Consider the following 15,167-nt stretch of genomic DNA (forward strand, 5'->3'; position numbering starts at 1 on the left):
GTCTCCCGCCAGGCGGAAGGGGCGGGAGCGCAGGCGTGCGCGCTGCCACCTCTCCACTCTTAATATTACTTATTTAAGCAATATGCGAGCTAGAAGGAATTTGACAAAATACCAGGCCGTTTTCAGAAGGGCTAAAGGTGCCCACCTGGGGCACTTGTCCCCAGCACAGGTTGGTCTCATTCGAGAGCATCCCACTCCAGGGGATTACCCCTTCCCTGGATCGGCTCAGCCCAGGGCCTCGCCCCAAGTCCCAGCCCAGCCCGTCCCTGAGCCAGCGGTTCAGGTCACTGGCCGTGCCCCTTGGTCCGTCTCTGCCTAGGTCACTGAGTGCGGGTGCCCGCGGGACCAGACGGTAGGGACTAATTTTTCAAAGCGGAAGAATACTAAAGTTCCAAGGTTGGCAACTTTTTTCAATAAGACGAAAATCCCTTCTACTTGGGGCTTATTGGGTTATTCTTTTACAATAAAACTTATGCCAAAAAGTACTTGTGTGCGATCAGTTGCTCGCCGCCAAACGTGAAGGAGATGCTGATGGCTTCGGCGACTTAGCCCATCCAAAACCTCGCTGCTGAGGGGCTTGGCCGCTTCGGCGACTTAGCCCATCCAAACCCTCGCTGCTGAGGGGCTTGGCCGCTTCCGGTCCCTTGGGGAGGGGCGCCGAGGATACTCGGCGCGCCTCCGGAGCGGGACAAGGGTCCGTTTCTCTCTGGTCTTTCAGGGCGGACTGCGGTCCCCTAGCATCCATCTCGAATCTCTGGATTCTGACGACCCCCGAATTTGTGTTCCTCGACAGCCGCGTGGCTGAGTCACTGACGGGCTCGGGCGGGGCCGCGCTCCGGCACGTGGCGGCCCTCCCCGCCCGCCATCTCCTGAACTCTGACCCGCGCACCTTCCACCCCAGGGTGGAAAAATCCCGGAGGGAGTGGCCCGAGATAAGCGGGGAGGGACAAGATGGGAGATGGGGGGTAGGTAAGGTTCCTGGGGTGGGGGCGGGAGGCTGACCCCGCGGGGCAGGCTGGGCAGGGAGGAGAGCTCTGGAGAGGGCTGCCGAGGTGAGTCACCCGGCCCCAGCCGATCGGGCGCCGGCGGGTGTGGCCTCTCAGTTGGAGCGAGGCGCCCAGTGATTCGCGCCCGCCGACTAGCCCGGGCTGCTGGAAAACTTGGGGCAGACCCCACATTCCCCCGATACCCGGCAAGGCGGAGTTACCAAGTGCAGAGACTAACTTCCTGCAGTGCTGCAAGCAGTCAGTAGGACCGGCCCCAGGCGTCCAGATGCTTACAAAGAGCCACCCCCTTCTCCCGTTCATTCATTTCTTTCACTCCTGATTTAACACCATTCATTGATGGGCAGGGGCCGCGCGTTGAAGCACTCATAGTCTATATGAAAAGGGGTTCCTGACCGACAAGATCCGCACTGAACAACAAATGCTGTCCCAGCACTATCAGTCGGGCGCCGGGCCAGCTCTCAGGGCCAGTCTAAATTCGTCTACCGGCCTCCTTCCTTACCCCCCCCCGCTCCCCCCCCACCTTCGCTGGCCAGGAGAGAGTTAGGATGGGGTGGCGCCTTAAGAGGACCCTAAAAGGTGAGGCGTTCTCGCCTTGTGGGTGAGTGGGGGGTTTCCACTTAAGACCTTGCCCACCATCTCCAGTCCCTTCCCCCTGCTGTGGGCGGAGTCCCGCTGAATGAGCTGAGCTCCTGTGAATGTCAATCCTGCAGCCCCTTGTCCAGGCCCCCTCCCCAGCCCTGCAGGGTTCAGGTTACCCCTGGCCTTTCCTAAAGGGCACTAGTTCCTCTTTAACCTTTGCAAAAGGGGAATATAATCCTGGGGATGAGAGAGACCCCCCAGTCTGAATCCCCTCCTTTGCACCTCTCAAGGGGTGGAATTAAAAATAGGAACTTTATTGGGGGACACGGAGAACGGGAAGGGTAGTCATTAATCTTTGGGAAGGGGGCAGGTCCCGAGGGCCAAAGGCTGCTTTAGGCAGTAGTGGGCACTTGGCTGCCAGCCCAGTGTGGAGGAGGGAGGATGGAGTGAGAGAGGCGGGGCTGGCTGGGGGACAGGGTGGCAGAGGATAAATGCCCAGCCTGAGAAGGGGTGAGCTGACACTGTCCCAGCTGCCATCTAACTTGGAGCTCCATCCAAAGCCCCAGGGAAGACATCCCAGGTCTGGTGAAACTTACAGCTCCAGGGTGTGGAGATGCGGGTGGTTCCCCTTTAGAGAAATGGGGGAAATTTCATCTCTTTCTCTTGGGACTGGGGAGAGCTTGAAAGAGAGTGGTGGGGCTAGAGTAAGCAGTATGCACAAACACTGGAGTACCCAAGGATATGGAGAAAGAAAGCTGTGAAGAGAGTAGGGATGAAGAGAGAAGCTTGGTTAAGAGTTGGAGCCTGGTAGAGAATTTGGGGCCTGCCAGGATTGGGGAGCAGAAAAATAAGAATAATAGAGGAAAACTCCAGTTTCACTAGGAAGTCGTGGAGAACAGATTACTTGAGAAGAAGAAGGAAGAAGAGGCGCAAGTACAGCTTTGGGGGGAGGTGGGGGCTCAGGGAGGGTGCAATCTGAGGAGTTACAAGGCAGAGGCCCCTGAATTCTTAGGATGGGAAGGTGCAATAGGAGCTCTTCTGAGTGGGGGAGGGGGCTGTGCCTGTCTCTCTGGTCTGTGACCTTTTTATGGGGTATTTTTAGCTCCAGCACCTGCCTTCTTGGGGTGGGGAAGACTCTTAAAGGGCAAGGGATTTCTGGTTCGCCAAGGGATCAACTGTCCACACTCACCTCTTCTTGCGCAGCCATGGCCATGCAGAAAATCTTTGCCCGGGAAATCCTGGACTCCAGGGGTAACCCCACGGTGGAGGTGGACCTGTACACTGCCAAAGGTAACACAGGCCCATCGAATTGATTTGCTTCTGAAGATTCCAACCGCATGTGCCCTTTGTCCCCCAGCTCCATACTACAACCTGTTGTTTCTCTGGGGTCCCCTTCCCCAGACTTTTCCCCAGGCCCTCTTTTTCCAACTTGGCCCCGGAGCTGGGAGAAGAGGAAGTCTCTCACAATGTCTCCTCTCCCTGGACTCAGGGAGGAAAACTCAGCCCTTTGTGGTGGGTGAGAGGGTGGGTTGAACTCTGTGATCTTCCAAGCCCTCTTGCCTCAGGTCGATTCCGAGCAGCTGTGCCCAGCGGAGCTTCCACAGGTATCTATGAAGCTCTGGAACTGAGAGATGGAGACAAATCACGATATCTAGGGAAAGGTAAGCTAAAGCCTATGCAAGAACCTGTGTGGGTGTTTTCAGGACATGGGCACACAGGGATAGAGGACTGGAACCCAAAATCCTTAAGAAGATGGGGTACATGGGAAGCGCTCTGATTGACTTAGAAATCTGAACCTCCTTCTTTGGCCCTTTAGGAGTACTAAAGGCTGTGGAGCACATCAATAAGACTCTGGGCCCTGCTCTGCTGGAAAAGGCAAGTTGTGAAGCCAGCTGCCCCTTCCCTCCTGTCTGTGCTCCTGAGCCTCACCCAGGCAGTTCCTCTCCCCCAAATATTTTCATTTGTCCTTTCTTCTGCACATACACTGACTCCTGAAAAATCTGACCTCTGTCCTCTCCTCCTCAAACCTGTCTTTCCAGAAATTAAGTGTTGTGGATCAAGAAAAAGTTGACAAATTTATGATTGAGCTGGATGGGACTGAGAATAAGTGTGAGTGAAAGGCCAGAGGTGGGGAAGGAATGGGGTGTGAGAGGGGTGGACAGACCCCAGAGACTGAGGTCTGGCTCGGGCTATTTCTGCATCCCATATTCTGGGGTACACCAGAGCTGGATGGCTTTTTTATTCATTCCACAGGCATTTCCTGAGGTCTGTCCTCTGCCAAGCCTGGGCTGGTTGTGGACAGATGCTAAGCTGACACATCCCCTTGGGGTGGGGACTCTCAGAGCTCCTTCAGGCCACTGGGGAGAGATCTGTTAACAAACTTTAAATGCTCAGTGGTTTGGAGCTTTAGATTCTCTCTGGGGTGACCAAAGGGGATGTTCAAAGAAATAATGCCAAACCCTGCAGGGAAAGCTCTCATCCTTCTTTCCCACTTTCTTCCTTTCAGCCAAATTTGGGGCCAATGCCATCCTGGGTGTGTCCTTGGCCGTGTGTAAGGCTGGAGCAGCCGAGAAGGGCGTCCCGCTTTACCGACACATCGCAGATCTCGCCGGGAACCCTGACCTCGTACTCCCAGTGCCTGTGAGTGTGGTAGCTACTGCCAAATCCCAGGTTGTCAGAACTGTCCCCACCCAAGGAGGGTTACTTAAGCAGCCTTTGGAAAATCTACCTTTTGGATCCTGCTTCAAAGAAGTGGTTTCCTGAAATCCAAACTCCTCAGCTGCGCTAAAGCTCTAGCCCCTCCTTTCCCACAATCCAAACATTCCCTAAGCCCCTCTGCTTCCTTTCCTGGCTGTGTAACCTGGTTCCTTCACATTCCAATCCCAGGCTCCATAACTCTGACCTCATTTTACCCTTGCTCCTCCAGCCTCCATTAGATAGAGAGCTTCTTCATGGCAAGGAACTTGGCATTTTCTTTGTATCTCTCAAGTCCTTATTAAACCAATGCCCTCTTAATGGAAACCCTTTGAATTTAATCTCAATAATAATGTTACCATTTACTGTTACTTATTAGGAAGATTGTGTAAGTGTGTGGACTCCAGAGAGGAACTGCTGGGTTCTAAACCTGGCCCTGCATGTTTATTAGTTGTGTGATTTTAGGCAAATTATTTAACCTCTCTATGCCTCAGTTTCCTCATCTATAAAGTGGAAAGTAATAGTAGTACTCAGCTAATAGAGGTGTTTTGAGAATTCATGTAAATTAGGTTTTGAGTTAATTTATGTAAAGCTCTTAGAACAGTGCCAGGAAAGTGTCAGCTATTTAGCCAACTACTCAGGAGACTGAGGTAGGAGGATCAAAAGTTTGGGGCCAGTTTGGTCAACATAGTGAGACCCTGTCTCAAAAATAAAAATAGCTGGGGATGTAGCTCAGTGATAGAGCATTTGTCTAGCATGTGCAAGGCCCAGTTTCAGTCCCAAGAGGTATGAAATAAAGAGTGTTCACTCTTTTTTTTTTTTTTTTAAAGAGAATTTTTTAATATTTATTTTATTTTTTTGTTATCGGCGGACACAACATCTTTGTTTTGTATGTGGTGATGAGGATCGAACCCGGGCCGCATGCATACCAGGCGAGCGCGCTACCGCTTGAGCCACATCCCCAGCCCAAGAGTGTTCACTCTTATATACCAGAAACACACTAAGAATTTTATATTCAATTTCTCTAATTTTTAGCAAAAGAGCCTACAGGGCCAGGCATGGTGGCATACACCTAAAATCCCTGCTATACGGGTGGCTGAGGCAGGAGGATCATCAGGTCAATTTAGTAAGACATCGTCTCTGAAATAAAAAGGGCTGGGGATGTGGCTCATTGGTGGAGCACTTGCCTAATATGCACTAGGCCTTGGTTCAATCCCCAATAATACCAAAAAAGAAAAAAAAATATCCTATAGGGAAATTAGTGTTATCCCCATTTTTTAGAAAGGAGGGGAAACAGCTCTGATGCCGGGCATGGTGGCACAGGCCAATAATCCCAGGGGCTTGGGAGACTGAGGCAGGAGGATCAGGATTTCAAAGCCAGCTTTAGCTAAAGCAAGGTGCTAAGCAACTCTGTCTCTAAATAAAATACTAACATGCGGCTGGGGTAGTGGCTCAGTAGTCTAGTGCCCCTGAGTTCAATCCCTGGTACCAAAAAAAGAAAAAAAAAAAGCTCTGAGGAGGAAAATTACTCATTCTAGACCATTCAGCTAGTAAGTAGGGAAGCCAGTGTTCAATCTTGAGTACCCAGCCCAGCTTGATCCCTAATGCCCCATGTCTGAGTACCCTCTCCACATCTCAGGCCTTCAATGTAATCAATGGAGGCTCCCATGCTGGAAACAAGCTGGCCATGCAGGAGTTCATGATTCTGCCTGTGGGAGCCAGTTCCTTCAAGGAAGCCATGCGTATTGGTGCCGAGGTCTACCACCACCTCAAGGGGGTCATCAAGTCCAAGTACGGGAAAGATGCCACCAATGTGGGGGACGAGGGCGGCTTCGCACCCAACATCCTGGAGAACAATGAGGGTAGGTGCTGAGAACCCTGGGGTACAAAACCCCTGGATTCCTGGGGAAGGGGAGGAAAGGGTTCAGAGACAAAGGGCACTGGAATCTCAGGTCTTCTCTTGCTCCCCTCCCAGCCCTGGAGCTGCTGAAGACAGCCATTCAGGCAGCTGGTTATCCAGACAAGGTGGTGATTGGCATGGATGTGGCGGCATCTGAATTCTATCGCAATGGGAAGTATGACCTTGACTTCAAGTCACCTGATGACCCTGCCCGGCACATCACAGGGGAGAAGCTTGGAGAACTTTACAAGAGCTTCATCAAAAACTATCCTGGTGAGCCAGGCGCCGTGTGCACCCCTGTAATCCTGGCTACTTGGGAGGTTGAGGCAAGAGGATTGAATGCTTAAGGCTAGGGCAACCCCTGTTGGGTCCTGTGGGAACTCAGTCTCTTTTCTTCTCACTTGAATAGATCCTATTTTTATGCTCAAAAAGAAAGAAAGAAAAAAAGAAAAAACAAGTTCAAGGGCAATTTAGCAAGACCCTGTCCCAAAATTTTAAAAACTATAAAAGGCTGGGGATGTATCTCAGTGGAATTCGAGGTATTCCCATGGTCTGCCCAAGTCCCCTGCAATTGTCTAATGCACTGATATTAGTGCCCTGCTTTGCCATGACTTAGGTCCTTCCAATCCTCAGCCCCAGGTCAGTCCCAATCTAGATTCTGTTACCTGTCATCTTCCTATGAGGTGCATTCTTACTAACTCTGACTGCCCTCTCCCCTCATTAGTGGTCTCCATTGAGGACCCCTTTGACCAGGATGACTGGGCCACGTGGACCTCATTCCTCTCGGGGGTGAACATCCAGATCGTGGGGGATGACCTAACGGTCACCAACCCCAAGAGGATTGCCCAGGCCGTTGAGAAGAAGGCCTGCAACTGCCTACTGCTGAAGGTCAACCAGATCGGCTCAGTGACTGAATCCATCCAGGCGTAAGTGCCTCCTGACTCTGGGGCTCACCATGGCCACCCTCTGCCCTAGCTCGGCCCACTCTATCAAGTCCTGACCATTAATCCAAGTCTACCTTTCCCTAGCACCTGACCCACCTACACCATTTTCTTTTTCTTTTATTTTTGTGGTACTGGTGATGGAACCCAGGGCCTTGCACATGCTACTCCTGGGTAGGCAAGTGCTCTACCACTGAGCTACATCCTTGCCTCACCCATACCTTCTTTTTAATTTTATTCTGGGGATTGAACCCAGGAGTGCTTAACCATTGAGCGACAAATCCAGCCCTTTTAATTTTTTATTTTGAGGCTGGCTTGAACTTGTGATCGTCCTGCCTCAACCTCCTGGGCCACTAGAATTACATGTGTGTGCCATTACCCATCCAGCTTCACCCATATCTTCTTGTCTTCAAGGCTTTAACTAACAGTTGGCTTGACCCACTTTACTGCTCTGGCCCTGCCTTGTTCCTCATCCCCAGCCTATCCATTCTTGTCTCCAAAGTTCTGTTCTCTCTAGGAGCATCTCAGGAGCCCCAGTCAAGATCAGAAATCTCTTCTCTCCTACTTCCCAAAGAACTTAGTCGCTGTCTTCTCTGCAACATGCCCACTACCAAAAGCAGAAGGGAAAAGCCCTACATAGCCCCTAGCTTTCCCACTGAGGAGGTCACACAAGACCTCACTAAATATCCTCCTCTATTCAGCTGCAAACTGGCTCAGTCTAATGGCTGGGGGGTAATGGTGAGCCACCGCTCTGGGGAGACTGAAGACACATTCATTGCTGATCTCGTGGTGGGCCTCTGCACAGGACAGGTACTCAGGATTTGTCCAAGTGTTCTTGGGGTTCTCTGCCTGGCCCTGAATTGCATGCTACCAAAGGCTGTTCCCTTGGGGCCAAGCTTAACCTCTCCAACCTCACCCAACCTTCCAAATCCTACTTGCTATCCCAGATCAAGACTGGTGCCCCTTGCCGCTCAGAACGTCTGGCCAAATACAACCAACTCATGAGGTACAGCTGGGACAGTGGCCTGGACATTGGGGAGCTGGGGGCTACTAGGTGGGAAGGTGGCAGCTCTGACTTTTGTGTTATAGGATTGAGGAGGCTCTTGGGGACAAAGCTGTCTTTGCTGGACGAAAATTCCGTAATCCAAAGGCCAAGTGAGAAGCTGGAGGCCCAAGGAACCCACTGGACAGACCCAGGCCTCCAAGCCCTTTCCCATGAAATAAACACTGGTGCCAAAGTAGATCATAGTGTATGTGTTTGTGGGAGGGAGAAAGGAGATGCTTTGGGCTGGGAAAGACAGGAGGTGGACAGGTTGGGGGAGGAAGGGAGGCAGAGAACAGATGTGTAACCTGCTAAGACAGGAGGAAGTGAGGCCCTCCAGAGGAAGCTGGGTGGATCTAGAACAGAGAAGTTCACACTTTGGAAGGAAGCTGGGGAAAGCCAGTCCCATATGTGAAATGCAGCTTAAGAGGTGCTGATGTGGCAAGGAATCAGCTCTAGGAGAAGGGGTAGGAGTGGACAGAACAGCACTGAAGGTCCTGCCACCACTGTGAGGGGGCAGCTGGGGTAGGCCTGTCACTGAGCTGCATTAAATGGCCTGAGATTATACTGTGGAGAAAAGGCCACAGCCATACTGCTTTGTGAGGATGAGTGGTAATGACAGCAGTTGCCACTTCAGGGCTTACAAGGCTATGGAAGCACATGCTTGTAATCTCAGCTTCTTGGGAGGCTGAGGCAGGAGGATTGCAACTTCAAGGCTAGCCTTGGCAGCTTAGCAAGACCCTGTCTTAAAATAAAATAAAAAAGGCTGGAGGAATCACTTAGTGATAGAGCACCCCTGAGTTCAATCCCCAGTATGAAAAAATAAAATTCTGGAAGTATTCTCGGTAATTATATCAATTTACGTAATCCTGCCAGACAGTTATCATATTACCCCATTTTTATGGGTGAGGAAAATGAGGCACATAAAGTTAAAAAAAAATCCCTTACCCAAAATTGCAGAGTTAGCAGTTGGCAGGCCATTTGGCTCCAGCAATCGTGCTCTTAACAATAGTGCCAATAGTTGGCCACCTTTGACTTTCATGAACAGAAACTGTATCCTGTGAACTGAAATTGTTTCTCCTCTTCTTTGCAGTAGCTCTAGGACCCACTTTTTTATGTATAAACAAACCAGGACATTGGGTCAAAAAGTGTTTATTGAATGTAAAGTAACCCCAGCCCCATGGGGAAGGAAGTTCCCAAGAAGAACAAAGAATAATACAGATTAAATACCCACCTACACATTCACACTCTTCTTTCACACAAACACACACACCACATACATATCCAAGCTCCAACAGTAACACATCGAACACCTGCTTCCCTCCAGCCTGAGTGACAGCTGGCAGGAGGCGGTTAGGAGGTGGGGCTCCAGGATGGGTCCTAATAGCAGCAGCCTTGTCCCTCCCTGCCTCCTGTCCTGCCCAGAGGTCAAAGGGTGCTGGGTGGGGAGCCTAGGAGGTAGTTGGCAACTCTTCCCCACTCTGCCGCAGACGCTTCTTGGCTCGGATCTCATTCATGGCCTCTTCAATGGAGCGTGTGTCCCTCTTGTTGGCCACAGGCACTGGGGGAGGACGGGAAGGTGGACAGAACATCAGCCTCCACTCCCCTCCCATCCTGTGCTCTGCTCCCCAGGTTTCTCCTAGCCCCACTATGGCTCACCACAGCCATAGGCCTTGTTGGCTTGTAGCATGTGGGCCGCATCCTTGGCTGCTCCCTTGCCAATGAGGTGGCTGTACTTGTCCTTGTAGTCACTGGCAGGGCTCACCACTGCAGGTCCCTGTTGGGCTGCCTCTTCCTCCTGCTGCTGAGCCAGCTCCTAGAGGCACAAAGGTGGGGCACTGGTGCTCAGGAGCCTGACCCTGACCCTGACCCCTTCCAGGTGAGGCTAAAGGGCTGCAGGGCTCCAGGCTAATGGACTGCAGCTGCCAGGCACAGCTCACCTTCAGCTTCCGTTTCTCCTCTGCCTTCTGGGGGTCCCACTCCTCTCCATGACGGTAGGAGTCCAGCTCTTCATCTGAGGGGGCAAACTCCTAGGGAAGAAGAGAATAATGGAGTCAGGAGTCCATACAATGTTTAATCTCATGCCTCTCCCCCAGGTATCGGGGGAACAGGCTGAAAAGGGAAGAGATGAGAGTGAGAAGCTCAGGCCTTTTACCTTTTTGAAGATCATGACATAGCGACAGTCATTGTCTTCCCCAAAGGAGAAGGATGTCAGGCCAGCCACTTCCACTACATCATGTCTGGAAAGGGATGGCACAAGACAAAGACTGTTGAGTCATAAGGGAGCCTAGTGTTCTCCTCTGGAGGGATCCCCCTTGACCCTCATGCTCCCCATTTCCTGCCTCCCACAAACCAGTCACACTCACAGGATGCTCCTCTCTATCTTGTTCATAGGCTCAAACTTTTTCTTGATCTGCCCACTGTCTTGGATGAAATCTGACACCTCTTTCTCCATCTTGGGAGAAGGAAAGGGAAGAAGATATGAGAGATGGTTCCACCCAAATATCCCTTTCCCCAGTTGGGCCAGTGGCCTTTCATTGCCTCCCCACACCTTCCCCAGCCTTCATGCCACTGGCTTTTAGGCTTGAGACTTTTTTTTTTAATGGTGCTGGGGATTGAACCCATGACCTTGTGCATGCGAGGAAAGTACTCTACCAACTGAGCTATATCCCCAACCCATCTTGAGACATTTTCAATGTAACTGAGCCCTCAACTTTTTAACACTAACTTATTCAAAATCCTTATAGAGGCTGCCTTTGATCTCTCCAGTTGTTCTCACCCTTTTACGAAATTCCACTTTCTGTTGTTTCTCTTGCTCTTGTAGTTTCTTCAGGCGGGCAGCCTGCTCTGGGGGTGAGAAATGGCAGCATGAGGCCAGGGTTAGAAGCATGAGTGGGGAGTGTGTCAGGCTTCAAAGAAAGTCTAGCGTCCAGTGGGAGGTGGATTATTGTTTATTCACCAAGCATTCACCAAACTGATGTTTATTATATACCTGGCACTGTGCAAAGGCCCTGGGGTACCAAGACAATTCAAACACAATTTTGCCCTTTAAGAGCTCACAGTTTAGTAGATCTGACAGGGACCAAGAATCATGTTTAATCTCATTTACCAACCTTACTGGAAAACCAATGAACATTTGTTTAATGCCCACAACGTAAGGCACCCGGGGAGGCAAGGTGACTAAGCCCCTGGCCTCTGATTTTATTATCTCATTGTCTCATGGGAAAGGGGAAATGATTTAACTTTCTATATTTTGTAAGTACTCTCCACTTCCCACTTCTACAGACAGGACAAGGCTGAAATGGCTCATCTAACACTCTTCTCCTTTGGGGATATAGATGTTCAAGGTATAACTGGAACAGAACTTCCACCCTGGAGTCTTATTAAACTCTCCTCCCTTTCCTCAGATCCTGCCTTTAAATCAGATCCCCTGTGCCCCGGAGGAGTGGGGACTTGCGTGTGCACACAGTGCTGGGGATCAAACCTAGGGTCTTTAGCACACTAAACATAAACTCTACCACTAAGTGACATCCCCAGCCCTAAGGGGGTTATCTTCCTAACCTGGGCCCTTATTCTTCTCTTCCCCCATGATGTGATTTTATTGCCTCTTGAGATTTGAACACATATCCCTTCTTCTTCCTGCTCTTTAGCTTGAAATATCATACCCTCACCTCTCTCTCGCCATTTCAAATCCTTAAGGTCCATTTCTTCCACAGGATATGAATTCCCAGCTCCAGCTGCAACAAACCTTTTTCCATTCTTCTAATCATCCCGTGCCTTTGCACCTGTTGTTCCGTATGCTTGGAATACTTTTCCTCCTCTTGCAAACATTGATATCCACCATGAGTCAGAGGTACTTATTCTACCAAGCATATTTGGTTCAGATACTCACTACAGCATAAACTGAAAACTAACATACTATAACTTATTATTTGCTTGCCTTTCCTCCCAGACTATGAGCTCCTGGAGGGCAGGGACCCTGTTAATCTTCTGTCTAGTTATCTTCCAGGCCCCACACCTAACAGCCTCGAAGCTCTCATCCCTCTGACCTTATTGGTCATCAGTAACCATCCTATCTTGGTTATTGCTTTTTTTCTATCTGGTTTTCCAGTCTTCTCTGCATCTGGGGAAGTGGTATAAGATTATAGTTAAGAACATAGGTTTAATCTCTGCAAAAATGTAAAGATGCACACTAAAGAGAAGCCTCATGAATATAAAGAGTATGGAAAGCCTTAGGTGGCCCTCATCTTTTCAAAGCCACGTAAGAATGCACACTTGGATAAATGCCCTAAGAACATATATAATATTCAAAAGCTTTTAGTTATCAGTTTTTGTAGAACATGTAAGAGCACACACCAGAAATTCAATAACTATATAAAAAATATGGGGGAAACCCCTTGCTAATTCTTTTTTTGGTACTGAGGATTGAACCCAGGGATGCTTAACCATTGAGCCACACCCCCAGCCCTTTTTAAAAAAGATTTTAAAATATATATTATACACACACACACACACACATGCAGTATGTTATATATAAATATATTATACATAATATATGTATTTTAGTTGTAGATGGACAAAGTATCTTTAATTATTTTATGTGGCACTGAGGATCAAACTGGTGCCTCACACGTGTGAGCAAGTGCTCCACCACTGAGCCACAACGCCAGCACCCCCAGCCCTTTTTTTTTTAAAAAAATATATATATATATATTTTTTTTAGTTTTCGGCGGACACAACATCTTTGTTTGTATGTGGTGCTGAGGATCGAACCCGGGCCACACGCATGCCAGGCGAGTGCGCTACCGCTAGAGCCACATCCCCAGCCCACCCCCAGCCCTTTTAAAAAATATTTTCTTTAGAGACAGGGTCTCCCTGAGTTACTAAGTGCCTCACTAATCTGCTGAGGCTGGCTTTGAACTAGAGATCCTCCTGCCTCAGCCTCCTGAATTATTGTGATTCAGGCAAGCAACCTTGCGCAGGGCCCTGCTGATTCTTTTTTTTTTTTTTTTATACTGGGGATTGAACTCAGGGGCCACTCCACCATTGAGCCACATCCCCAGCCCTATTTCTATTTTATTTAGAGACAGAGTCTCTCTGAGTTGCTTAGCTCCTTGCTTTTGCTGAGGCTGGCTTTGAACTCCCAATCCTTCTGTATCAGCCTCCTGAGCCGCTGGGATTACAGACTGCTAATTCATTTTTAATGCTCCAGAAAATTCACTACACAGAAGAATACTACACATTATACAAAATACAACACATCATATAGAATAGTCTTTTGTCAATATCTCAGGCTTAAAAGGGATCCACAGATAATGCATATAAAAAATTTAAATAATAAAAGACCAGAGGTTAAAAGTCATACCTGGGCTTGAAACTCTGTAACTTTCTAATCACGTGATCTCAGGCAAGTGACTAAACTGAATTTTCCTAGTGTATCAACTGCAGTTAGTGATCATCCAGTCATCCTGAGCATTAAATAATTCCAATTCCTCATTCCTCCTTCCCTATGTGCTTCTTGCCTTTAAGAGCTTTCAAATACACTTATTCTCTGTTAACACTCTACTCTTACCTCATTTACTGAATCTATTCTTCAAACCTTGGCTGCAGACAAGGTTAGGACCTCCAATTATAAATATATAGTTTTTTTCTCAAATACATATAAAAAGTATATATTTTTTCAAAGTACTTATTCAATGCATTATTAAAGTTCTTTGTGACCATTTCAATTAAATGAGCGTCTCAGACAGAACTGCGCGCTCCTAGAGGAACACCCCTAACAGGCGTTCAGTAAATAAGGGGCAATATTTAGATATAGGGGACCCTGGAGCACTTTGGAGGCGTTCTGCTTGCCCTGCGTCCTTGGGGCAGACGGGGATCCGGTGGCTAGGACCGAGCTCGTTCAGTCAGGGCCCCCAGGGTTGGAGGTGGTGTCCTCTCCAAGGCGGGTTTTCCGCTAGGCTACTTAACAAGCTGCAGCACAAGCAACCCTGAGGAGGCCTCTACTAACCCGCAGGGCCGCGCCCTAGGCTGGCTGCCGAACTCGAGGCCGCCTGCTGGGAAGCTACTGGGAAAGCACAGGCGGGGAGACTAAGGCCAATCGGACCCACCAGGGCATTCTCATCCCTCCAATCAACATCACGATCCCCCTGGGCAGCTCGGGAATTTAACGCTGCAGTTGGGAAAAGGATTATTGGACAGACAGAAGGTACTGGGTTAAAATAAGGAGGAGCATCGGGACGCAAAGGAGCTAGCAGCCAATGGGAGGTGCTGAGGATGGGGTGGGTCAAGAAGATCCAACAACATTCAGGAGGTAGAGCTTTGAGATAGCTAATAGCAGTGAAAGGATTGTAGATGAACATGTCCTGAACCCAATCAGAATAGACTTGGAGGTGGGTGGGGTCGAGAAGCGCAGCACGCATCCCCCAATCGAAAAAGGAACGAATGAGGAAGGATTGGAGGCGTTCTGCCAATCAAAACTCGCCAGCAGCGGACAGGCGGGCGTATTGGCCAATTGGAAACAAGGACTGAGGAAAGCCAGGGAAAAGAAAAGGAGGCAGGAGGCTGGAGCCAGGTTTTAGGTAGCCAATCATCATCCGCTAAGGACAGCGGGCGGGCCGGCAGCCCTTTTAGGGACTCTGAGGGTCTCAGAAGGGGCCTGTGAGGGGTCTTGCGGGGTTCAGGAGGCGGCATCGTCCAAATAAGGAAGACTGCAGTCCCGAGAACCGAGCGAAGAAAGGCGGTTGTGAATTTGGGATCCTCACCTCGGGCCTTGCGCCGAGTCTCCTGGTCACCGAGGCTGGGTGGCTTCTCCATGGAGCTCAGGATGGAGCCCAGTAGGTCCGCCATCTTGGGAGTGACTGAGAGGGGGCGGTGCGTCTTAAAGGGAAGGGCGAAATGCCTTTAAGGCCGGAAACACGTCGGAGGCGAAAAAAATACGCGCCCGCTCTGCTGGGGCGCTGATCCGAGACCTGCCGCACGCGTGGCACCTCCCCCTCCTTTGG

At 49.8% G+C, this 15,167-nt stretch overlaps 2 protein-coding genes across 2 annotated transcripts; one reads left to right on the top strand and one right to left on the bottom strand.

Annotated features, from left to right (window-relative positions):
* The first annotated feature begins 2,059 nt into the window (after positions 1-2,059).
* On the top strand, positions 2,060-8,362 carry Eno3 (enolase 3). The gene is made up of 12 exons (XM_076871576.1): positions 2,060-2,166; positions 2,790-2,876; positions 3,152-3,247; positions 3,403-3,461; positions 3,626-3,695; positions 4,093-4,226; positions 5,920-6,142; positions 6,256-6,453; positions 6,905-7,106; positions 7,823-7,931; positions 8,069-8,127; positions 8,211-8,362. Exons 2-12 carry the CDS (start codon positions 2,792-2,794, stop codon positions 8,278-8,280), a joined length of 1,305 nt encoding a protein of 434 aa, XP_076727691.1. The 5' UTR covers positions 2,060-2,166; positions 2,790-2,791; the 3' UTR covers positions 8,281-8,362.
* Positions 8,363-9,299: 937 nt separating this feature from the next.
* On the bottom strand, positions 9,300-15,133 carry Spag7 (sperm associated antigen 7). The gene is made up of 7 exons (XM_076871577.1): positions 14,928-15,133; positions 10,943-11,010; positions 10,530-10,618; positions 10,319-10,403; positions 10,104-10,193; positions 9,823-9,979; positions 9,300-9,724 (listed from the first exon to the last, which is right to left on the bottom strand). Exons 1-7 carry the CDS (start codon positions 15,010-15,012, stop codon positions 9,615-9,617), a joined length of 684 nt encoding a protein of 227 aa, XP_076727692.1. The 5' UTR covers positions 15,013-15,133; the 3' UTR covers positions 9,300-9,614.
* Between the last annotated feature and the right edge of the window lie 34 nt (positions 15,134-15,167).

Source organism: Callospermophilus lateralis, chromosome 11, assembly GCF_048772815.1.
Source record: "Callospermophilus lateralis isolate mCalLat2 chromosome 11, mCalLat2.hap1, whole genome shotgun sequence".
Taxonomy (NCBI): domain Eukaryota; kingdom Metazoa; phylum Chordata; class Mammalia; order Rodentia; family Sciuridae; genus Callospermophilus; species Callospermophilus lateralis.

Bases quoted from the DNA above. Each gene is read 5' to 3' on its own strand.
- Eno3 (XM_076871576.1), top strand. From the start codon at position 2,792: ATGGCCATGCAGAAAATCTTTGCCCGGGAAATCCTGGACTCCAGGGGT. The intron at 3,696-4,092 runs GTGAGTGAAAGG...TCTTCCTTTCAG, and splicing joins GGATGGGACTGAGAATAAGT to CCAAATTTGGGGCCAATGCC. The intron at 6,143-6,255 runs GTAGGTGCTGAG...CTCCCCTCCCAG, and splicing joins CATCCTGGAGAACAATGAGG to CCCTGGAGCTGCTGAAGACA.
- Spag7 (XM_076871577.1), bottom strand. From the start codon at position 15,012: ATGGCGGACCTACTGGGCTCCATCCTGAGCTCCATGGAGAAGCCACCC. The intron at 10,194-10,318 runs GTAAAAGGCCTG...CTTCTTCCCTAG, and splicing joins ATGTCATGATCTTCAAAAAG to GAGTTTGCCCCCTCAGATGA. The intron at 9,725-9,822 runs GTGAGCCATAGT...GTCCTCCCCCAG, and splicing joins CAACAAGGCCTATGGCTGTG to TGCCTGTGGCCAACAAGAGG.